Below are 24,355 nucleotides of genomic sequence, written 5' to 3' on the forward strand. Positions count from 1 at the left end.
CATCTGGTGGCCGCCGCCAGATAACTAGGTGGCGGTCGTAATATAATATCATATAGCGGCCGCCAAATAAATTGTTTTCAAATTTAATACGCTTCCGTAGTTAAATTTAACAATACTATGTGGTTTTTTTTTATATATTTTTATTGCAAAAAAAATGCTCCACCGCTGAAAATGGTATTTTTTCACTAGAAAAACTGGAGCAGACGATTTAGTATTTTTCTTCAGTTAGACAAGTTACAGTGTACTTATCCAATTATTGCTCAAATGATTAATAACATTTATGCTCTGTCGGCGGTGGAGCAGCTTTAAGTGGCGGCCGTCAAATAGTTATTTGGTGGGCAATAAAAATGTTTCGTTATCATGAAAAATATTTTCATAAGTTAGTCTAGAACGCTTCCGTAGTGATGAGACAACACATTGTTGATTCATTTATTTTTCAAAACGAAAATGCTTGTGTGTGTGTGTGTTTGTTTTTACAGAAGATGAGCAAGAAGAGAGAAGGTGAAATAAAAACGTCTGAAATGGTCTAAGAGAAATGATCTGGTGGGTCCATATTAAATTATATAAACTGTAACCAATTCTCATATTCATGTGTCATCCAATCAAAGCCGTTCCACATATGAAGAGAAGAAAGGCAAGGATTTTTAAGTGAGTCTCATATATATACATGTACGTCCTTGGTAAAGAGGAATTCTATAATATAGCTGTTAGTTTTAACAGAAACACAGAAACATATATACATATATATGTTTCTGGTTTTAAGCATAGCTGTTAGTATTGCAGACTAGTAGTAATGACGCTCGTTCATTGGTAACTATAAATAAATGTTCTCCTATAAAAGTACATCATATCCATGTGTAGGCTAGATAGACACACGTGTATATATATCACGTACGTACCGAATACCGGGCAGTGTGACGTCATCGTATTGTAATCAAAATCACACATATGTACACCGCCTTACAAGATTATCAACGCTAGCAGTTAGTGTGTGTGTGTGCACGAAACAACAGCCAACATGCCGTCCCGCTTAGGATACTGGAAAATTAGAGGGGTAAGCAATTATGAAGGAAATAATCAGTTGATTGCCATGCTGTACATATATGTAGATTGACTTTTATAGTTAGCTCTCTGGATATGATACTTTACATAACCGTGCCCCAATCACAAGCGAAGTCTTGATCACCGTTATACGTAAGTTCGTGCGTGTTTTATGCGACAATGTGCAGTGATAATTCATTAATGATCATTGTTATACATGCATATCGACATGTAGGGATATGCGTGTCGGAATTCACCGGTTAGACTACACGTGTACGCGTTGTTGCCTGTACCGGCGTACGTACGTATATGTGTGCATACGATTTTACCACTATAACATGTGACCTAAATTTATCAGAGATCCACATGCATGTACAGTACATGGACAGTTAGTGTCTTACTTAATAGCTGATCACCACCATACGTATATGGTCTCATTAGACAGATAACAGACCACCAGGAAGAGTCATGGTCTCATTAGACAGGTAACACACCACCAGGTATAGTCATGGTCTCATTTGACAGGTAACACACCGCCAGGCACCGCCAGGTAGATCCATGGTCTCATTAGACAGGTAACACACCACCAAGTGTAGTCATGGTCTCATTAGACAGGTAACACACCACCAAGTGTAGTCATGGTCTCATTAGACAGGTAACACACTACCAGGTGTAGTCATGGTCTCATTAGACAGTAAACACCACCAAGTGTAGCCATGGTCTCATTAGACAGGTAACACACTGCCAGGTGTAGTCATGGTCTCATTAGACAAGGTAACACACCACCAGGTATAGTCATGGTCTCATTAGACAGGTAACACACCACCAAGTGTAGTCATGGTCTCATTAGACAGGTAACACACCCCCCAGTGTAGTCATGGTCTCATTAGACAGGTAACACACCACCAGGTATAGTCATGGTCTCATTAGACAGGTAACACACCGCCAGGTAGATTCATGGTCTCATTAGACAGGTAACACACCACCAGGTGTATTCATGGTCTCATTAGACAGGTAACACACCACCAGGTAGATTCATGGTCTCATTAGACAGGTAACACATCACCAGTAGAGTCATGGTCTCATTAGACAGGTAACACACCACCAATGTAGTCATGGTCTCATTAGACAGGTAACACACCACCAGGTGTTCATGGTCTCATTAGACAGGTAACACACCACCAGGTGTAGTCATGGTCTCATTAGACAGGTAACACACCACAGTGTAGTCATGGTCTCATAGACAGGTAACACCCCAGGTAGATCATGGTCTCATTAGACAGGTAACACACCACCAGGTGTAGTCATGGTCTCATTAGACAGGTAAACACACCACCAGGTAGATTCATGGTCTCATTAGACAGGTAACACACCACCAGGTATAGTCATGGTCTCATTAGACAGGTAACACACCACCAGGTAGAGTCATGGTCTCATTAGACAGGTAACACACCACCAAGTGTAGTCATGGTCTCATTAGACAGGTAACACACCACCAGGTAGATTCATGGTCTCATTAGACAGGTAACACACCACCAGGTATAGTCATGGTCTCATTAGACAGGTAACACACCACCAGGTAGAGTCATGGTCTCATTAGACAGGTAACACACCACCAGGTGTATTCATGGTCTCATTAGACAGGTAACACACCACCAGGTAGATTCATGGTCTCATTAGACAGGTAACACACCACCAGGTAGATTCATGGTCTCATTAGACAGGTAACACACCACCAGGTGTAGTCATGGTCTCATTAGACAGGTCAACACCGCCAGGTAAAATCATGGTCTCATTATACAGGTAACACCTCCAGGTGTAGTCATGGTCTCATTAGACAGGTAACACACCACCAGGTAGAGTCATGGTCTCATTAGACAGGTAACACACCACCAGGTGTAGTCATGGTCTCATTAGACAGGTAACACACCACCAGGTAGATTCATGGTCTCATTAGACAGGTAACACACCACCAGGTGTAGTCATGGTCTCATTAGACAGGTAACACACCACCAGGTGTAGTCATGGTCTCATTAGACAGGTAACACACCACCAGGTAGTCATGTTCTCATTAGACAGGTAACACACCACCAAGTGTAGTCATGGTCTCATTAGACAGGTAACACACCACCAGGTGTAGTCATGGTCTCATTAGACAGGTAACACACCACCAAGTGTAGTCATGGTCTCATTAGACAGGTAACACACCACCAGGTAGATTCATGGTCTCATTAGACAGGTAACACACCACCAAGTGTAGTCATGGTCTCATTAGACAGGTAACACACCACCCAAGTGTAGTCATGGTCTCATTAGACAGGTAACACACCACCAAGTGTAGTCATGGTCTCATTAGACAGGTAACACACCACCAAGTGTAGTCATGGTCTCATTAGACAGGTAACACACCACCAAGGTAGTCATGGTCTCATTAGACAGGTAACACACCACCAGGTAGATTCATGGTCTCATTAGACAGGTAACACACCACCAAGTGTAGTCATGGTCTCATTAGACAGGTAACACACCACCAGGTAGATCATGGTCTCATATAGACAGGTAACACACCACCAGTGTAGTCATGGTCTCATTAGACAGGTAACACACCACCAGTGAGTCATGGTCTCATCAGACAGGTAACACCCCCAGGTAGAGTCATGGTCTCATTAGACAGGTAATACACCACCAGGTAGAGTCATGGTCTCATTAGACAGGTAACACACCACCAGGTAGATTCATGGTCTCATTAGACAGGTTACACCCACCAGGTATATTCATGGTCTCATTAGACAGGTAACACACCACCAGGTAGAGTCATGGTCTCATTAGACAGGTAACACACCACCAGGTAGAGTCATGGTCTCATTAGACAGGTAACACACCACCAGGTAGATTCATGGTCTCATTAGACAGGTTGCACACCACCAGGTATATTCATGGTCTCATTAGACAGGTAGCACACCACCAGGTATAGTCATGGTCTCATTAGACAGGTAAACACCACCAGGTATAGTCATGGTCTCATTAGACAGGTTAACACCACCAGGTAGAGTCAGTCAGTTCATTAGACAGGTAGCACACCACCAGGTTAGTCATGGTCTCATTAGACAGGTAACACACCACCAGGTAGTCATGGTCTCATTAGACAGGTTACACACCACCAGGTAGATTCATGGTCTCATTAGACAGGTAACACACCACCAGGTGTAGTCATGGTCTCATTAGACAGGTAACACACCACCAGGTAGATTCATGGTCTCATTAGACAGGTAACACACCACCAGGTAAAGTCATGGTCTCATTAGACAGGTAAACACCGCCAGGTAAAATCATGGTCTCATTATACAGGTAACACACCACCAGGTAGTAGTCATGGTCTCATTAGACAGGTAACACACCACCAGGTGTAGTTCATGGTCTCATTAGACAGGTAACACACCACCAGGTAGTCATGTTCTCATTAGACAGGTAACACACCACCAGGTAGTCATGGTCTCATTAGACAGGTAACACACCACCAGGGTAGTCATGTTCTCATTAGACAGGTAACACACCACCAGTGTAGTCATGGTCTCATTAGACAGGTAACACACCACCAGGTAGTCATGGTCTCATTAGACAGGTAACACACCACCAGGTGTAGTCATGGTCTCATTAGACAGGTAACACACCACCAAGTGTAGTCATGGTCTCATTAGACAGGTAACACACCACCAGTGTAGTCATGGTCTCATTAGACAGGTAACACACCACCATGTAGTCATGGTCTCATTAGACAGGTACACACCACCAAGTGTAGTCATGGTCTCATTAGACAGGTACACACACAGGTAGATTCATGTCTCATTAGACAGGTAACACAGGTAGATTCATGGTCTCATTAGACAGGTAACACACCACCAGGTAGATTCATGGTCTCATTAGACAGGTAACACACCACCAGGTAGATTCATGGTCTCATTAGACAGGTAACACACCACCAGTGTAGATTCATGGTCTCATTAGACAGGTAACACACCACCAGGTAGATTCATGGTCTCATTAGACAGGTAACACACCAAGTAGATTCATGTCTCATTAGACAGGTAACACACCACCAATGTGTAGTCATGGTCTCATTAGACAGGTAACACACCACCCAGTGTAGTCATGGTCTCATTAGACAGGTAACACACCACCAGGTGTAGTCTGGTCTCATTAGACAGGTTACACACCACCAGGGTAGATTCATGGTCTCATTAGACAGGTTTACACACCACCAGGTAGATTCTTGGTCTCATTAGACAGGTAACACACCACCAGGTGTAGTCATGGTCTCATTAGACAGGTAACACACCACCAGGTAGATTCATGGTCTCATTAGACAGGTAACACACCACCAGGTGTAGTTATTATATATCAAAAACGGAAATACAAATGTAATTAGGGTTTAAAAAGTAGCAGACTATCAGATACTCTTGGTAGCCTTAAGGGTAATATGGTATATCTTATGATGAACAATGCAGAGTCAACATTTTTTGTGTTTTAATGAATTCTACCCTGTGTACAGGCTACAGCAATATACCGGTAACAGTATATGGAGAATCTTAATCAGTGTTTCAGGTGAGGAACTAGAACAACCCTCTAGGACCATGTTTGCTATTTACACATAAAGATCTCTTACCTAGAAAGACTAGCCCCTTAAATCTTCAGATAAAGTACCAAAGGGGGATAATGTTTTTCATGGACATTTCCGTAGCAAACTAGAAATGTTTCGGAAATCAATGCTGCCTGTACACAATCTTCTGAATCGTGTTGTCTTATAGGTATTAATTTTGTCTATGTCTACTAATGTAAGGTTATAAAACCTGTTTCAGCTTGCCCAGCCTATCCGCCTGTTGCTGACCTATGCTGGAGAAGACTTTGAAGACATTTTATATGAACAAGGAGATGGTCAGTACAAAAATAGAGTTATGATTATCCCCAGTACTGTAGTAGGCCCCATTATATGTCTATAGGACTCATGGTGCTATTAAATGGTCAGTCTGAACAGTATATACAGTGACCTTAGGGAACACACCATCACAGTCATCTGTCATGGGATACAAACAGTGTTATCATGGCCATTATACTTATAATCTGTCTGACCATAGCAATTAGGACATAACTGGAATCTACAAAGTACCTGTACTTACTACACTTGAGTCTCAAGTCTACACAAGTACTTTGGGACTAGACTGTGTCAGTCTTACCAAAGTGTAGTGGGACTAGACTGGGTCAGTCCTACTCCAGTGTAGTGGGACTAGACTGGGTCAGTCCTACCCCAGAGTAGTGGGACTAGACTGGGTCAGTCCTACCCCAGAGTAGTGGGACTAGACTGGGTCAGTCCTACCCCAGAGTAGTGGGACTAGACTGGGTCAGTCCTACCCCAGTGTAACGGGACTAGACTGGGTCAGTCCTACCCCAGTGTAAAGGGACAAGACTAGGTCAGTTCTACTCCAGTGTAGTGGGACTAGACTGTGTCAGTCCTACTCCAGTGTAGTGGGATAAAGACTATGTGAGTCCTACCCCAGTGTAGCGGGACTAGACTGGGTCAGTCCTACCCCAGTGTAACGGGACAAGACTGGGTCAGTCCTACCCCAGAGTAGTGGGACTAGACTGGGTCAGTCCTACCCCAATGTAGTGGGACTAGACTGGGTCAAACCTTACACCAGTGTAGCAGGACTAGACTGTGTGAGTCCTACCCCAGTGTAGCGGGACTAGACTGGGTCAGTCCTACCCCAGTGTAACAGGACAAGACTAGGTCAGTCCTACCCCAGTTTAGTGGGACTAGACTGTGTCAGTCCTACTTCAGTGTAGTGGGACTAGACTGTGTGAGGCCTACCCCAGTGTAGCGGGACTAGACTGGGTCAGTCCTACCCAGAGTAGTGGGAGTAGACTGGGTCAGTCCTACCGCAGTTTAGTGGGACTAGACTGTGTGAGTCCTACCCCAGTGTAGCGGGACTAGACTGGGTCAGTCCTACCCCAGAGTAGTGGGACTAGACTGGGTCAGTCCTACCCCAGTGTAACGGGACTAGACTGGGTCAGTCCTACCCCAGTGTAATGGGACAAGACTAGGTCAGTTCTACTCCAGTGTAGTGGGACTAGACTGTGTCAGTCCTACTCCAGTGTAGTGGGATAAAGACTATGTGAGTCCTACCCCAGTGTAGCGGGACTAGACTGGGTCAGTCCTACCCCAGTGTAACTGGACAAGACTGGGTCAGTCCTACCCCAGAGTAGTGGGACTAGACTGGGTCAGTCCTACCCCAATGTAGTGGGACTAGACTGGGTCAAACCTACACCAGTGTAGCGGGACTAGACTGTGTGAGTCCTACCCCAGTGTAGCGGGACTAGACTGGGTCAGTCCTACCCCAGTGTAACAGGACAAGACTAGGTCAGTCCTACCCCAATGTAGCAGGACTAAACTGTGTCAGTCCTACCCCAGTTTAGTGGGACTAGACTGTGTGAGTCCTAACCCAGTGTAGCGGGACTAGACTGGGTCAGTCCTACTCCAGTGTAACGGGACAAGACTACGTCAGTTCTACTCCAGTGTAGTGGGACTAGACTGTGTCAGTTCTTCTCCAGTGTAGCGGGACTAGACTGGGTCAGTCCTACCCCAGTGTAGTGGGACTAGACTTGGTCAGTCCTACCCCAATGTAGGGGGACTAGACTGGGTCAGTCCTAACCCAATGTAGCGGGACTAGACTGGGTCAGTCCTACCTCAGTGCATTGGAACAAGACTGGGTCAGTCCTACCCCAGTGTAGATTGGGACTAGACTGGGTCAGTCCTACCCCAGTGTAGTGGGACTAGACTTGGTCAGTCCTACTCCAGAGTAGTGGAACTGGACTGGGTCAGTCCTACCCCAGAGTAGTGGGACTAGACTGGGTCAGTCCTACCCCAGTGTAACGGGACTAGACTGGGTCAGTCCTACCCCAGTGTAACACGGGACAAGACTAGGTCAGTTCTACTCCAGTGTAGTGGGACTAGACTGTGTCAGTCCTACTCCAGTGTAGTGGGATAAAGGACTATGTGAGTCCTACCCCAGTGTAGCGGGACTAGACTGCGTTCAGTCTGGACCATAAGCAATTAGGACAACACTGGAATCTACCAAAGGGTACCCTGGTACTTTACTACACTTGATCAACTGGGTCTACACAAGTACTTTGGGACTAGACTGTGTCAGTCCTACCAAAAGTGTAGTGGGACTAGACTTCTCCTGGGTCAGTCCTACCCCAGTGTAGTGGGACTAGACTGGGTCAGTCCTACTCCAGAGTAGTGGGACAAGACTGGGTCAGTCCTACCCCAGAGTAGTGGGACTAGACTGGGTCAGTCCTACCCCAGAGTAGTGGGACTAGACTGGGTCAGTCCTACCCCAGTGTAACGGGACTAGACTGGGTCAGTCCTACCCCAGTGTAAAGGGACAAGACTAGGTCAGTTCTACTCCAGTGTAGTGGGACTAGACTAGTGTCAGTCCTACTCCAGTGTAGTGGGATAAAGACTATGTGAGTCCTACCCCAGTGTAGTGGGACTAGACTGGGTCAGTCCTACCCCAGTGTAAGCGGGACTAGACTGGGTCAGTCCTACCCCCAGTGTAACAAGACAGGACTAGACTGGGTCAGTCCTACCCCAGTGTAGTGGGACAAGACTGTTGTCAGTCCTACCCCAGTGTAGTGGGACAAGACTGTGTCAGTCCTACTCCAGTGTAGTTGGACAATAAAGACTACACAGTGTGTGGGATGTGAGTCCTACCCCAGTGTAGCGGGAACTAGACTGGGTCAGTCCTACCCCCAGTGTAATGTAGGGGGACAAGACTGGGTCAGTCCTAACCCCAGTGTAGCGGGACTAGACTGGGTCAGTCCTACCCCAATGTAGCATTGGGACTAGACTGGGTCAGTCCTACCCCAGTGTAGTGGGACTAGACTGGGTCAGAGTCCTACACCCATGTAGCGGGACTAGACTGGGTCAGTCCTACCCCAGTGTAACGGGACTAGACTGGGTCAGTCCTACCCCAGTGTAGTGGGACTAGACTGTGTCAGTCCTACTCCAGTGTAGTGGGACTAGACTGGGTCAGTCCTACCCCAGTGTAGCGGGACTAGACTGGGTCAGTCCTACCCCAGTGTAGCGGGACATAGACTGGGTCAGTCCTACCCCAATGTAGCGGGACTAGACTGTGGTCAGTCCTAAACCCACTGGGTTGTACAGCAGTGATCTTGGAACTAGACTGTCATGGGGGTACTTATAATCCTACCATAGCATTTAGTACTAACACTTGGGATATACAAAGACCTGTTCTTACTACACTTGAGTCAGTCCTACCAAGTGTAGTGGGACTAGACTGGTCAGTCCTACCCCAGTGTAGTGGACTAAAAGACTGGGTCAGTCCCTACCCCAGTGTAACCCGGACAGTGGGAAGGGTCAGTCCTACTCCAGTGTAGTGGGACTAGACTGGGTCAGTCCTACCCCAGAGTAGTGGGACTAGACTGGGTCAGTCCTACCCCAGTGTAGTGGGACTAGACTGGGTCAGTCCTACCCCAGTGTAGCGGGACTAGACTGGGTCAGTCCTACCCCAGTGTAGTAAAGGGACGAAGACTAGGTCAGTTCTACTCCAGAGGTAGTGGGACCAGACTGTGTCAGTCCCTACTCCAGTGTAAGTGGGATAAAGACTATGTGAGTCCTACCCCAGTATATGTAAAGGGATTACTAGACTGGGTCAGTCCTACCCCAGTGTAACGGGACAAGACTGGGTCAGTCCATCCTATAACCCAGAGTAGTGGGGACTAGACTATGGGTCAGTCCTACCCCAATGTAGTGGGACTAGACTTGGGTCAAACCTACACCAGTGTAGCGGGACTAGACTGTGTGATGTCCTACCCCAGTGTAGTGGGACTAGGACAGGGTCAGTCCTACCCCAGTGTAACAGGACAAGACTAGGTCAGTCCTACCCCAATGTAGCAGGGACTAAACTGTGTGAGTCCTACCCCAGTTTTTTAGTGGGACTAGACTGTGTGAGTCCTACCCCAGTGTAGCGGACAGACTAGACTGGGTCAGTCCTACCCCAGTGTAACGGGACAAGACTGAGTCAGTTCCTACCCCAGTGTAGTGGGACTAGACTGGGTCAGTTCCTTCTCCAGTGTAAGGGACTAGACTGGTCAGTCCTACCCCAGTGTAGTGGGACTAGACTGTGTCAGTCCTACCCCATGTAGTGGGACTAGACTGGGTCAGTCCTACCCCAGTGTAGCGGGACTAGACTGGGTCAGTCCTACCCCAGTGCATTGGAACAAGACTGGGTCAGTCCTACCCAGAGTAGTGGGGGACTTGGGTCAGTCCTACTCCAATGTAGTGGACAAGACTGGGTCCAACCCCCAGTGTAGCGGGACTAGACTGGGTCAGTCCTACCTCCAGTGTAGCGGCAGTTACAGGGGTCCTACCCCAGTCAGTAAACAGACTACAAGACTAAGGGTCTGTCCTACCCCAGTAAGTAGAACGGGACTAGACAAGACTGTGGTGAGTCCTACCCCCAGTTTAGTGGGACTAGACAGAGGTCATATCCTACCTCCAGTTGTACGTGGGACAAGACTAACGGTCAGTCCTACTCCAGTGTAGTGGGACAAGACTGTGTCAGATATTCTACACCAGTGTTGATAGTGGGGGGACTAGACTGGTCAGTCCTACTCCAGAGTAGTGGGACTAGACTTGGTCAGGTCCTACCCCATGTAGTGTGGGACTAAAGACTGGGTCATGTCCTAACCCCAATGTTAGGGGGACTAGACTGGTCAGTTCCTACCCCAGTGTAGTTAAGCGGGACAAGACTGGGTCAGTCCTACCCCAGATGAAAGTGGAACATACTAGACTAGGGTAGCAGTCCTACCCCAATGTAAGTGGACTAGACTGGGTCAGTCCTACCCCAGTGTAGTGGGACTAGACTTGGTCAGTCCTACCCCAGTGTAGTGGGACTAGACTGGGTCAGTCCTACCCCAATGTAGCGGGACAAGACTGGGGGTCAGTCCTACCCCAGATGTAACAGTGGACTAGACTGTGTGAGTCCTACCCCAGTGAAGCGGGACTAGACTGGGTCAGTCCTACTCCAGTGTACGGTGACAAGATAGTGTCAGTCTAATCCCAGTGTAGAGTGGGACTAGACTTGGTTCAGTTCTTCACCAGTGTAGCGGGACAAGACTGGGTCAATCCTACATCCAGTTGTATGTGGAGACTAGACTTGGTCATGTTCCTACCCACAATGTACTTTGGGACTAGACTGAGGTCAGTTCCTACCCCATTGTGTAGTGGGGACTGGGACCTAACAGTTATATGCAGTGACCTTGGGGAACAGCCACCGCCCCTACCATCACTACGTCCATTGTAGTGGGACCTAGACTTGGGTCAGTCCTACCCCAATGTAGCGGGACTAGACTGGGTCAGTCCTACTACCAGAGTAGTGGGACCAAGACTGGGTCAAGAGCTGTCCTACTTACCCCAGTGTAGTGGGACTAGACTTGGGTCAGTCCTATCCATCCCAGTGTAACGGACAAGACTATGTGAGTTCCTACCCCAGTGTATTGGAGATAGGAATAAACAATCCTACCCCAGAGTAGTTGGTCTAGACTGGGTCAGTCCAACAAACCTGTGTAGTGGGACTAGACTGGGTCAGTCCTACCCCCAGTGTAGTTGTGGGACTAGACTTGGGTCACATCTCCTACCCCAGATGTAAGCGGGGACTAGACTGGGTCAGTCTCTACCCCAGAGTTTTTTTAGTGGGACTAGACTGTCATTCCCTACCCCAATGTCAGCGGGACTAGACTGGGTCAGGTCCTACCCCAGTGTAGTGGGACAAGACTACATGTCAGTCCTACCCCATTGTAGGCCAGTCAAGTGTACCCCAGTGGACTACAAGACTGGGTCAGTCCTACCCCAGTTGTAGCAGGGACACGAATGACTAGTCAGTTCTACTCCAGTGTAGTGTGGACTATAACTGTGTCAGTCCTTACCCCAGTGTATTGGGACTAGACTGGGTCAGTCCCTACCCCAGTGTAGTGGGACTAGACATGGTCAGATTCCTACCCCCAATGTAGTGAGGACTAGACTGGGTCAGTCCTAACACCAGTGTACGTGGAGACTGGGTCTGTGTCATCCTACCTAACCAGAGTATGGGACTAGACTGTGTTCAGTCCTACTCCAAAGTGTACGGACTAGACAGTGGGTCAAGTCCTACTCCAGTGTAGTGGGGGACTAGACCTGGGTCAGGTCCAACCCCAGTGTAGTGGGAATAACACTGTGGTCAGTCCTACACCCAGTGTAAGCGGGGACAAAGACTGGGTCAGTTCTACACCATTGTATTGGGGACTAGACTGGGTCCAGTCCTACCCCAGAGTAGTAGGACTAACTGGGTCAGTCCTACAAACCAGTGTAGATGGGACTAGAAACTGTGTCTCAGTCCTACCCCAGAGTAGTGGGACTAGACTGGGTCAGTCCTACCCCAGTGTTAAGTCGGGACTAGACAGGGGTCAGTCCTACCTCAGTGTAAGTAGGGACTAGACTGGGTCTGTGGTACCCCAATCCTAAGCCCCCACTAGAGTCGTGTCCAACAAGCGTCAGTGTCATTGGAACTAGACTGGGGTCAGTCCCTATCCCAGAGTAGTGGACTAGACTATGTGTCAGATCCTACCCCCAATGATTAGCTGGACTTAGACTGGGTCCAGACCAACTCCAGCGTAGGTGGGGACTATACTGGGTGACAGATCCCTACCCCTAGTGTATTGTTACTTAGACTGGGTAAGTCCAACACCATTGTAGCGGGAGACTATACTTGGAAACTCTCCAATCCCAGAGAGTAAGTGGGACGTATACATTGGATCCAGTCCTACACCAGTGTAGCGGGTTTAGACTGGGTCTGTCCTAACCCCATGAGTAGTGGGGACTAGATGGGTGTCAGGCCCAATTCCAGTGAAGTGTTGGACTAAACTGGTGTCATTCCGATACCTGAGTGTAGCGGGTGACTGTAGACTTGGTCTCTCCCCTACTCATGAGGTTTGAGAGTGTGACTACCATACGGTTCATTCCCTACACCAGTAGTAGCTGGACTTAAACTGGGTCAGTCCACCCCAGTGATAGTACTGGTACTAGACTGGGTCCGTCCTAACCCCCGAGTAGAAGTAACATAAAATCTGGGTCAGTCCCTCAACACCCCAGAGTAGTAAAGGACTAGACTGGGTCAGTCCTACCAACCATGCTGGACAAATACTGTGTCCATTCCCACCCCCGAGTAGTGGGAAAAAACTAGACATGGGTCCAAGTTCCAACCGCCAGTGTAGTGATTGGACTAGATCTGGGTCGCAGTTCCTACCCCGAGAGTAGTAAGGTACTAGAATGTGGTCATGCCTACACACACCAAGTGTAGCTGGGACTTAATCTGTGGCAGTCCTAACCCCCAGAGTAGTGGTGGACTAACTGTGGTCAGGCTACCTAACGCCCATGTATCAGCAGAACTAAGACTTGGGTCCAGTCCTAGACCCCTAATGTAATCATGATTAGACTGGGACCAGTCCTACACCAGTTGGATGGGACAAGACCTGGTTCCGGGAGTCCCTACCCCAGAGTACGCTGGACTAGACTAGGTCAGTCCTACACCAGTGTTGCGGGACAATACTGGGTCAGTCCTACCGCTAAAAAAAGGAAACCAGTTTAGTGTTGACTATACTGGGTCATTCCTACAACCAGTGTATGCGGAAACAAAACTAGTTGGTCAGTACCTACCCCAATAGTAGTGGAACTAGACTGGATTCATGTCCCTACCCCATTGGTAGCAAGTGACTAATAGACTTGGTCGGGCCAACCCCAGATGTAGCAAGAAAAAAACCTTAGAGCTGAGGTCCATGTCCTACATACGTTTTGCGGGAACTACACTAGGGTCATGTCCAACACCAAGTAGTAAGGTGGGACTCAGTGACTTGAGTTCATGCCTACCCCAGTGTAAGCGGGACAAGACAATGTGAGATCCCTTTCCCCAGGGTAATTGGAGACTAAACAATGCCAACCCCCGATTAAAAAAATGAGCGGGAATGGGTGTCCATTGACCCTATAACTTCCAATTATATTAAAGTACACATAGTAGATTATTTTGTCTACTTCAAAATAAAAAGCATTGCCACATTTGATAAATGTTATATGTAAAACCATTAGCTTTCTATACTCAGTTGTTCTGATTCCCCATAGAGCCAAATCTATCCACTATTAAGATTAACAACATTTGTAAATTGATGCATATCAATCAAATATACTTTTTATCCCCTACTTAACTCTGAAAAATGTCAATATTTAGTCACTGTCAGTATCAATTTGTCTGAGTTATAGTTTTTGGTCGTTAACTACACTTGTATTAAGTGATTCTGAATACCAAACACGTCCCCACTGGTTGTATATTGTTATACACACGCTAATGGAAAGTATTGGAGACAGTTATCCTGTGCTAGGGTGTGAGTCATATAATGTTATAATCCCTAAAGTTTAATAGTCACTCACTATATCAACGTAACGGATTTTGTATGTGAAACTGGTTGTGTATATATGGAACATTAATCATTGAGGTTATTAACAAGATTTAAAAGTAAGGATTTGACATAATAGCAGTCATAAAATTATATTCAAACTGTGAGAGGTAGGTGAATAAACTAAACAATAATGCAAGTATCAAGTAAATAAGTTGAAGCCACAATTAACTCGACATTCACCCCTGGAAACAGCATCTAGATTGCTGTCCAAATCCAGGACTTGAACAGGTCCAATTGTAAAATGATGGGTTTGGGGGTGATTTCCAGGAGGTGAATGAGGTTACATGTAACTCCAAACTTTTATAAAACTCTAATTTAACACACAATCAAGAAGTGCTCTGATGCACTCTCCCTCTTAAGATGTTAATTAGTTTACTTGTATATTCATGAACCTAATTTTAACTAGGGTGAGACAAAAGAAGTAATTCCAACCCAAGTGGACAAAAAAATTGTCGAATGTGTTAGCGACGTTCCTGGCCCATTATCAAGATACACCAAAATGAAACACACTAACATAAGATACAAATACAGTAATACGGGACAAATGAAAGTAGAATGAAAGTAGACAAATATATAGCAGCGAAATATTGGGAGCAAAATTAACCCAGTTGTGCCAAAGGTAGTTGGTGGGAAACAAGCCGAAGACCGTGATCCTATCCAAAAATGTAAGCACCAATGTTGGCGTTCAGCCATGGTAGGGTTTTCACACCGCTGCATAATTGTAGGCGGTTCTGCCGAATATTTTTAGTTCACTTTTTTTTTAATACTTGAATGATTTAATGTTCAATGAAAACATGTTGTACAATGGAAATCACAATGAGTTAGTAGTCAAAGAAATGATGTTTGGTTCTAATACAGCTCATATTGCCTATACAATGGTTTTGAACCTTCCAAAACAAACAGACTTTCACACACACCCTACAGCAGGTTGAGTTTTGTTCCTTCAAATTAGCATAATTAGTGATGTTAAGTGAAATCGATCCAACCAATACCAGATCAAACAAAAAAACCGTCCAAATGCAACAATAGTACCCATCATCTGAAGGATAGTTTATAGAGCCTCCGAGCTTTGTCTTAGCTGTGTAGTAGCTTGTAATCCCGTGGATTATTTAAAAACCCGATGACGTAAGGGTGGGGGGGGGGGGGGGGGGGGGGGGGGGGGGGCCCAAATCAGATCATTATTATTAACTTGTAACATTATTGTGTTTCTCTGTATGTCCAGAATTCAGCATGGAAGCATGGAAGCCTAGGTGTGGAAAGATATCTGTTGGCCTAGATTTCCCAGTTGTAAGTATTCATTACCAGTAGGTTTCAGGTTTAATTTGGCATTTTCATCCATTTAAAACACCATTTTAAACCAAAATCAATTGGCATGTCATGTCCATTTGGCCGTGTTGCACGGGAGTATTACAAGGTCACACTGATGATGACCTAAGCTCCAATTAATGATTTTTTCTGAACAATGTAACCATATTTTCTACGTAAACGCAATATAGTATGACTATAAAGTTATTCTCAGCAATAAATGTACTGAACATATATGATAAGTACATGTTTATATGGATACCTAGAGTAAACAATGCGATTTACCTAGGGGTACCTATAAGCTGGTATTTCATATTATGCAACTCAACCTGAACCTATGTTACCTGGTATTCAATATGATCCATCTCAAAATCTCAACCTGAACCAATGGTACCTGGTATTCAATATATCCATCTCAACCGAACCTAGGGTACCCTGGTATTCAATATGATCCCTCTCAACCTGAACCTAGTTGTACCTGGGTATTCAATATGACCAACACAACCTGAAACCTAGGGTACCGTGGTATTCAATATGATCCATCTCAACCTAGATTTTGATATGCTGTCAATGGCTTTAATTATCTAATAAATTAACTTTAATAAAGTTAAATAAACTTAATTGAGTTTCTACAGGATATGTATTGATAACACCAAGGAAAATTGAAATTAATTTTATCTGAATTATATTCCAGTTGCCCAAATTTTGATGGATGACGATTTGTATAGATGACCCCGAGTTATACAATGTTTTTAGTGTAAATCTGCTTGAGCAAATACATCTCCGTAACGTTACCTAACGATTCATCTATATGTACCGTGGTCTAAATTAAAGAGCTAAAATATTCACCTTCATAGTAATCCCCCCCCCCCCGTCAGTAGTTGAACAGTCAGAGGTGCCAGAGATTGGCCCAGTGGTTAAGGTTGTTCCCAGATATAATTTTCAACTAAAAATCCTCTGCTCAATTGTGTTTTGTGTGGTGGCCGTGTGGGGTTAAAGTTTAATTTACTACACCACAACCCTTCTGCTGGGCCATGGGGTGCAGAGTGTGTGTAAGTCTTAATTACTACCCCGACAACCTTTGTGGGGCCATGATGGCTAAATTGGATAATGGATTTTTAAAAACTAATTCTCAACCTTTGGGATGTCCATTGAGGGTCAAAGTGGTTTAAGGATAGATTTACTAACCCTCAACCTTGTGTGGCTATGTTGCTTGAGTAGATTAAGGTTAAAATTACTAACCCTCAACCATTGAGGCCCATGATGAGCTGAGTGGGATAAGGTTTGAAAATAATTACTAACCATCAACCTTTTTGGATGCATGATGGCTAGGTTGTTAAGGTTTAATTACTCAATCACTCAAGCCTATGTGAGTCCAATGTATGTCTAAGGATTTTTTAGGCGATTAAATTACTTACCCTGAACCATTTGAGGGCCCATGAGATGGCTTGATGTTGGTTTAAAGTGCTTAGATTAACTAACTCTCAACCTTTGGGGGGCCATGAAGGCTAGATTGGTTTAAGTTTGCCTTATTGCAAAGGTGGTTAAGGTTAAAATTACTAACCCTCAACTTTTGGGGGCCACGATGGCTAAGTGGTTAAAGTTTGATTACTAACTCTCAACCTTTGGGGGCCATGGTGGTTAAGGTTAAGGCTTAATTACTAACTCTCAACCTTTGGGGGCCATGATGGCTGAGTGGTTAAGGCTTAAAATTACTAACTCTCAACCTTTGGGGGCCTGGTGGCCAAGTGGTTAAGGTTAATTCCTGAACCTTAATTTCCAAATAAATGGAGACTTCTTACTCTGCAACCTTTGGGGCCATGATGAATGGTTACCTTAATAGGGTCCAAATTACTAACTCTCAAACCTTTGGGGGCCATGGGGGCGGTGGGTCAAAATGGTTAGGTGGTTTACCATTAAAGCCCTATCTACTAACCCTCAAGGAGCATGGGGCACCCAAATGCATGGTGGCTAAGGGTGGTTAAATAATTACATATTACTGATTAGCCCTCAAGGGCAAGGGGGAATGGGGGCAAGTGGCTACATGTTAAAGGTCTCTTAATTACTAAACTGTCAATCCTTTGGGGGCCATGATGGCGGTGGCAGTGGTTAAGGCTAGTGGTGGTTAAAGGTTTAATATAACCCTAACATATTGGGGGCCTTGTCTGCTTAAAAACTAACCCCAAATGCTGAGTGGTATGGTAAATCCTTATCCTGACATAATTGTCAAATGAGGAGGAGGATGGGGGCCATGGTGGCAGGGTGGTTAAGGCTATTTCCATATAATTAATTATAGCAACATAATTCAATGGTAACTCCATAGGCTGGGGATTCAAATGCAAATGATAGGGGGAGGGGTGGGGGCCTGAGATGGTGGCAGAAAAGGGGTTAAGGTTATTTACATATACTAACCTCAACCTTTGGGGGCCATGGATGGGGGCTAAGTGGTTAAGGTTTGAAATTACTAACCCTCAACCTTTGGGGGCCATGATGGCTGACTGGTCAAAGGTATCCTGAATTACTATCAATCAACCTTTGGGGCCATGGGCTGAGTGGTAGGCAGGTTTAATAAATACTAACCCTTAACCTCTGGGGGCCATGACTGGTGGCAACTGGTTAAGGGTATTGACAAATTACTAACCCTCAATCTTTGGGAGGATGGTGGCTAAGTGGTTAACTTTTCAATTATAACCTGACATCAAATATGGGGTCAAACTCAGGATGGGGGGCTGATGGTGGCAAGTAGTTACATTACTAATCCTGACATATTATTGGCCATTAACCCTTAAAAATAACCCTCCAGGAGGAGGATGGGGGCGACGGTGGCAGACTTGTTAAGGTATCCTGTACAATTACTAAGGCCCCAATCTCCTATGGGGGCGAACCTGGTGGAGACTTTTTAAGGTTATCCTGAAAAACCTATTAATGCCTTAATCTCCAGGAGGAGGATGCGGGGCGATGGTGGCAGACTTGTTCAGGTATCCTGACATATTACCATTAGTAGCCCTCAATCTCCAGGAGGAGGATGGGGGCGACTGTGGCAGACTTTTTAAGGTATCCTGACATATAACCATTAGCCCTCAATCTCCAGGAGGAGGATGGGGGGCGATGGTGGCAGACTTGTTAAGGTATCCTGACATATTACCATTAGCTGTCAAACTCCAGGAGGAGGATGCAGCGACGGTGGCAGAGTTGTTAAAGTATCCTGACATATTACCATTTGCCCTCAATCTCCAGGAGGAGGGATGGAGGGCAATGGTGGCAAGACTTGTAAAAGGTATCCTGACATATTACCATTAGCACGTCAAACTCCAGAGGAGGATGGAGGCGACAGTGGCAGAGTTAGGTTAAAGTATCCCTGACATATTACCATTAGCTGTCAAACTCACAGGAGGAGGATGGGGGCGACGGTGGTCAGACTTGTTAAGGTATCATGACATTAGTTACCATTACCCTGTCAATCTCCTGGAGGAGTAGATGAGGCGGACGTGTTGGCCGACTTAGAAAAGGTAATCATGACATAGTTCCCATCACCTGTCATTCCCCCCAGGAGGGAGGGAATGTGTGTGACAGAGGCAGACATTGTAAAAGGTCTTGTCCCTGACATATTTCCATAAACCGACAATCTCCACCGGAGGAGGATGGGAGGCGACGGTGGCCAACTTTGAGAAAGGAATCTTTGACAGTATTACCATCAACCCTTCCATTCCCTCCCAGTAAGGAGGATGGGGGCGACAGTGGCAGACCTTGTATAAGGTAACACTGACATATAACCATTAACTTTCAATCTCCTGAGAGGAAGGGTGGCCGACGTTTGCAAGACTTGTATAAGGAATCATGACATATTAACCTATAAGCACTCAATCTACCAGGAGGCGTGAGGAAGTTGGGTCGAGCAGTGGCAGACTTGTAAAGGGTAACCTGCCATATTACCATTAACTGTCAATCTCCCATGAGGAGGATAGTGGGCGACGGTGGCAGACTTGTTAAGGAATACCTGACATATTTACCATCGAGCCCTCAAACTCCAGGAGGAGGAAGAGGGCGACAGTGGCAGACTTGTTTAGGTATTCTGACATATTACCATTAGCCTAAACTCAATCTCCAGGGGGAGGAGGATGGGGGCTGACAGTTGGCAGACTTTTAAGGTATCCTGACATAATATTACCTTTCAGCCCTCAATCTCCAGGAGGAGTGAGGGTGGCGACGGTGGCAGACTAGTTAAGGTATCCTGACATATTTACCATTAGCCCTCAATTTCTCCAGGAGGAGGATGGGGGCGACGGTTGCAGAACTTGTTAAGGTATCCTGACATATTACCATTAACTGTCCAATCTCCTGGAGAGGATGGGAGGCGACGTGGGCAGACTTGTAAAGGTTATCCTGACATATTACCATTAACTGTTCAATCTCAGGAGGAGGATGGGGGCGACAGTGGCAGACTTGTTAAGGTATCCTGACATTATTACCATTAACTGTCCAATCTCCTGGAGGAGGATGGGGGCGACGGTGGCAGACTTGTAAAGGTATCCTGACATATTACCATTAACTGTCAATCTCCAGGAGCGAGGATGGGGGCGACAGTGGCAGACTTGTTAAGGTATCCTGACATATTAACCATTAACTGTCAATCTCCTGGAGGAGGATGGGGGCGACGGTGGCAGACTTGTAAAAGGTATCCTGACATATTACCATTAAACTGTCAATCTCCAGGAGGAGGATGGGGGCGACGGTGGCAGACTTGTTAAGGTATCCTGACATATTACCATTAGCTCTCAATCTCCAGGAGGAGGATGGGGCAACGGTGGCAGACTTTGTACAGGTAACCCTGACATATTACCATTAGCCCTCAATCTCTCCAGGAGGAGGATGGGGTGAGACGGTGGCAGACTTGTTAAGGTATCCTGACATATTACCATTAGTCGCCTCAATCTCCCTCTCAGGAGGAGGGATGGGGGTGACAGTGGCAGACTTGTAAAGGTATCCTGACATATTACCATTAACTGTCAATCTCCAGGAGGAGGATGGGGGCGACGGTGGCAGACTGTTAAGGTATCCTGACATATTAACCATTAACTGTCAATCTCCTGGAGGAGGAGGATGGGGGCGACGGTGGCAGACCTTGTTAAGGTATCCTTAAATATTACCATTAGCCCTCAATCTCCAGGAGGAGATGGGAGCTACGGTGGCAGACTTGTTCAGGTATCCTTACATATTACCATTAGCCCTCAATCTCCAGGAGGAGGATGGGGGCGACGGTGGCAGACTTGTTCAGGTATCCTGAAATATTACCATTTACCCTCCAATCTATAGGAGGAGGATGGGGGTGACGGTAGCAGACTTGTGAAGATATCCTTACATTTTTGTTCTTCATCATTAGAAATTTTAAAAAATGTCATGAATTAATTTTTTTAGTGAGGAAAGACTAAAGAAGAAAAGGTAAAAATGTGACTTGATGTATGGAAAATGCTATGGACTTCAGAAATGGAACTGTTCGCCTTTGTTATAATCCAGACTATGTAAGTTAATAACTATATATAGATAATAGAATTCACAGTTCTCCTCATTTAGATAAGTAATTAGTAATACATATTAGCAGTAATCATATTTCAGTTGCTTCATCGCATCAAAAACATTACACTACAATATGATTGTGCTTATTGATATTTTCTGTAAAATTGAATATGTAACCCTGGTGAATACTCTGAATATATTTTTGGCTGAGCATTTAAGAAAAGTGAAACCAGAGATTCCAAATGTTAAATACCTAACGATGGCAATGATTAAAATGAAAAAATCTGTGCTCTGTCACATTAATTTTATTATGCTATGTACTGATATTATTACACTACCAGGTCTTATCACTCCCAGGAAATTTTAGATACCAGATTAGATGATTAAATGCTGGATTTTCAATAACACAGGTTTGTCTTATACTTTCATGGTGTCGCGCCCTAATTAAACCACACAGTCGTTAACTATATATCATTATGTCTACAAGTCAATACCGTGAAATAACCCTTCATTTTTTATACAGATTGACACGAGAATCTTGTAATTATTTGATGTTGTAAATGGTAACTCCATTTTAGGCCAGAAATACAAATGTTCATTCATATATAATTGTTATTGATAAACTCTGAATTTTGTTTTAGGGACATCGTAAGCTTTTAATGTACATGTTGATCCATATAAACTACCTCTTTGTTAAAACTATCCTTGTTTTCCAGGATAACCTGAAAGATGCCTACTTTGAGAGACTTATGAAAGTTGTCTTTCCGGGTTTTGAGAAATTTCTGGGTGACAAATCCTGGTTTGCTCATGGAGAAGAGGTATACTAGCTAGATTAAGAGTAGGTTTACATATAACAAATGTGTTTATATTGGCATTTACTGAGAAATCTTTAATAAATTTGACCTTTTGATTATATATAATATATGAATAGATTTAAGAAAGTGCAGATTGATACTTTCATCTCTTCAGCTTTATCTCTTTCTGTCGGTAATACCTATAAAATGCTTGTACATGTATATGAAATATTATATCAATATGTGCGTGTGAATATTGAAGTGAGGAAACTCCCATGTGATAGCTTAGAAAATTGATGTAGATCTTTGACATATTTACTGCAGTATTATATACATGTATGAACCATTATACATTTCATATGTATTGTATTTAGACTGTCAGACATGCAGATATATTTTTATGGTACAGTTAAACCTCTGTATCAAGACAACCTGCTTAATAAGACTACTTTCTGATGGCCCAATGCAAATGGCTTTTATACATTGTACCATTGGACCCATGTGTAAAGACCAGCTGACTATAAAGATGACTTTCCTTGTTCTTTGGGAAATATTTATAGACAGATTTGATTTGAGTGTATACAGTAATATCAATGAATGCCATGAAAAGTATAAAAATAACATAATTCATATAAGTTATTTTACCTTCAGGTAACGGCATGTGATTTCCCAATGTACGAACTTCTGGACCAGCATCTCCTTATGAAGCCTGGCTGTCTCGATGAGTTTCCCAAATTGACGGCTTTCCATAAACGATTCGCAGAGCTACCAAAGATCAAGGCTTATTTAGAGAACCCCAGTTATAAACCTATGCCAGTCAATAACAAGGTGGCTAAGTTTAGGTAGACAGACTGAACCAACAGCTCAGAAATATTACAGTCTCTTACAATTCATATATATTTCTCCTTTTGTGGAACTGGTATTTTTGTTTCATTTTCTTGCAGACATGTGGTGATATGTTTGCCATATCATTAATTTGGGTATAATCAAAAGTCAATGTTATGCTTATTGTACCACGTCAACCATGTCTTTTATATATATATATATATATATACACTGTTACCGTAATTTATCAGGCAATAAATGCATTCTCTATATCAGCACTATGAATTTTTAACAACGAATTTTTTCTAGTCCTGTAATTATGCACGTCATACGTATGATCTACATGGTATATCAGGGATAAGTTGACTCTTTAGTGTTATTTTTTGATAAAAATACGGTACTTAACTTGTTATATATTACTGTATAACTGCAACGGTAAACCGGCCAATTTTCGCTATGACTAATCGATATTCGTTTTTTTTTTATACTGCACAACTTTTTTTTTCTAATTTCGCGATCGAGGCGTATAACTTGTATCTACATTACCTTTGTTTGAAAACTGTGGCAATATATTTTCTCAATTTATTATTGTCCACAAAATACACGAAATTTAATAGCTCACGAAAATATGTTGGTTTACGCGAACTGTTTGTTGGCAGAGCTTAAACTATTTAACAAGGTGCTAACTTGTCTTGTTCAATTACCGCAGAGGTTTGTACATTTTACTTGTGCTTGGGTTGCAGCGGAAATATTCAGTTTGTAGTTTTTATATTATTTTGATTAGACAATGTTTTGATTTTAGTCTCTTACATATCTAGTGATGTCACAAAGTAAATATTATTTGTTAGTAATATCTTTGACAGTGGTTGTAAGAGGAACTTTATTGTACATGTATTCAGATCCTTGGTTGTAAAATTATTGTATTTAGTATTTGGATCAGCAGTTGTTATTGTTTTACGAGATACATTATACATGTATTTTGATTTACATTCCTGTGCACAATATAAAATGAAATGTTCCAATGTTCGACCAAGTTGGTGCACATTACAGGTTAACAACAACGATTTGCCTGTATTAATACATATTAATTTTTACCAGAACATGTATTTCAATGATCCCCCAAATAAATTTGTTTCAGAAGCCTATTTGGCAACTAGAATGTTTTTCAAAATACTGCTTACAAACTGCACATGAGTTTGATGGTTTCACAGAATGTTTTCCGGTTTTTTTCAGTTTTTCTTTAGTTTTGATGATGAACTAATTTTTGGATTCATAAAAGCTTAACACTGTCTGTTACCAGAATTTAATAAAGT

The 24,355-nt window shown here is 44.2% G+C and overlaps 1 protein-coding gene across 1 annotated transcript; it reads left to right on the forward strand.

The window, feature by feature from the left end:
- The first annotated feature begins 893 nt into the window (after positions 1–893).
- Positions 894–23,167, forward strand: LOC138304999 (glutathione S-transferase class-mu 26 kDa isozyme 47-like). The gene is made up of 10 exons (XM_069245415.1): positions 894–1,054; positions 5,898–5,973; positions 18,851–18,963; positions 20,085–20,135; positions 20,325–20,360; positions 20,623–20,658; positions 21,077–21,184; positions 21,366–21,428; positions 22,140–22,241; positions 22,869–23,167. Exons 1-10 carry the CDS (start codon positions 1,019–1,021, stop codon positions 23,061–23,063), a joined length of 816 nt encoding a protein of 271 aa, XP_069101516.1. The 5' UTR covers positions 894–1,018; the 3' UTR covers positions 23,064–23,167.
- The last annotated feature ends 1,188 nt before the right edge of the window (positions 23,168–24,355 follow it).

This window comes from Argopecten irradians, chromosome 12 (assembly GCF_041381155.1).
Source record: "Argopecten irradians isolate NY chromosome 12, Ai_NY, whole genome shotgun sequence".
In the NCBI taxonomy this organism is placed as follows: domain Eukaryota; kingdom Metazoa; phylum Mollusca; class Bivalvia; order Pectinida; family Pectinidae; genus Argopecten; species Argopecten irradians.

Coding starts and splice junctions, on each gene's coding strand:
- LOC138304999 (XM_069245415.1), top strand. CDS start 1,019: ATGCCGTCCCGCTTAGGATACTGGAAAATTAGAGGG. Junction 21,429..22,139: donor TTTGTTATAATCCAGACTAT/GTAAGTTAATAA, acceptor CTTGTTTTCCAG/GATAACCTGAAAGATGCCTA. Junction 22,242..22,868: donor GGTTTGCTCATGGAGAAGAG/GTATACTAGCTA, acceptor TTTTACCTTCAG/GTAACGGCATGTGATTTCCC.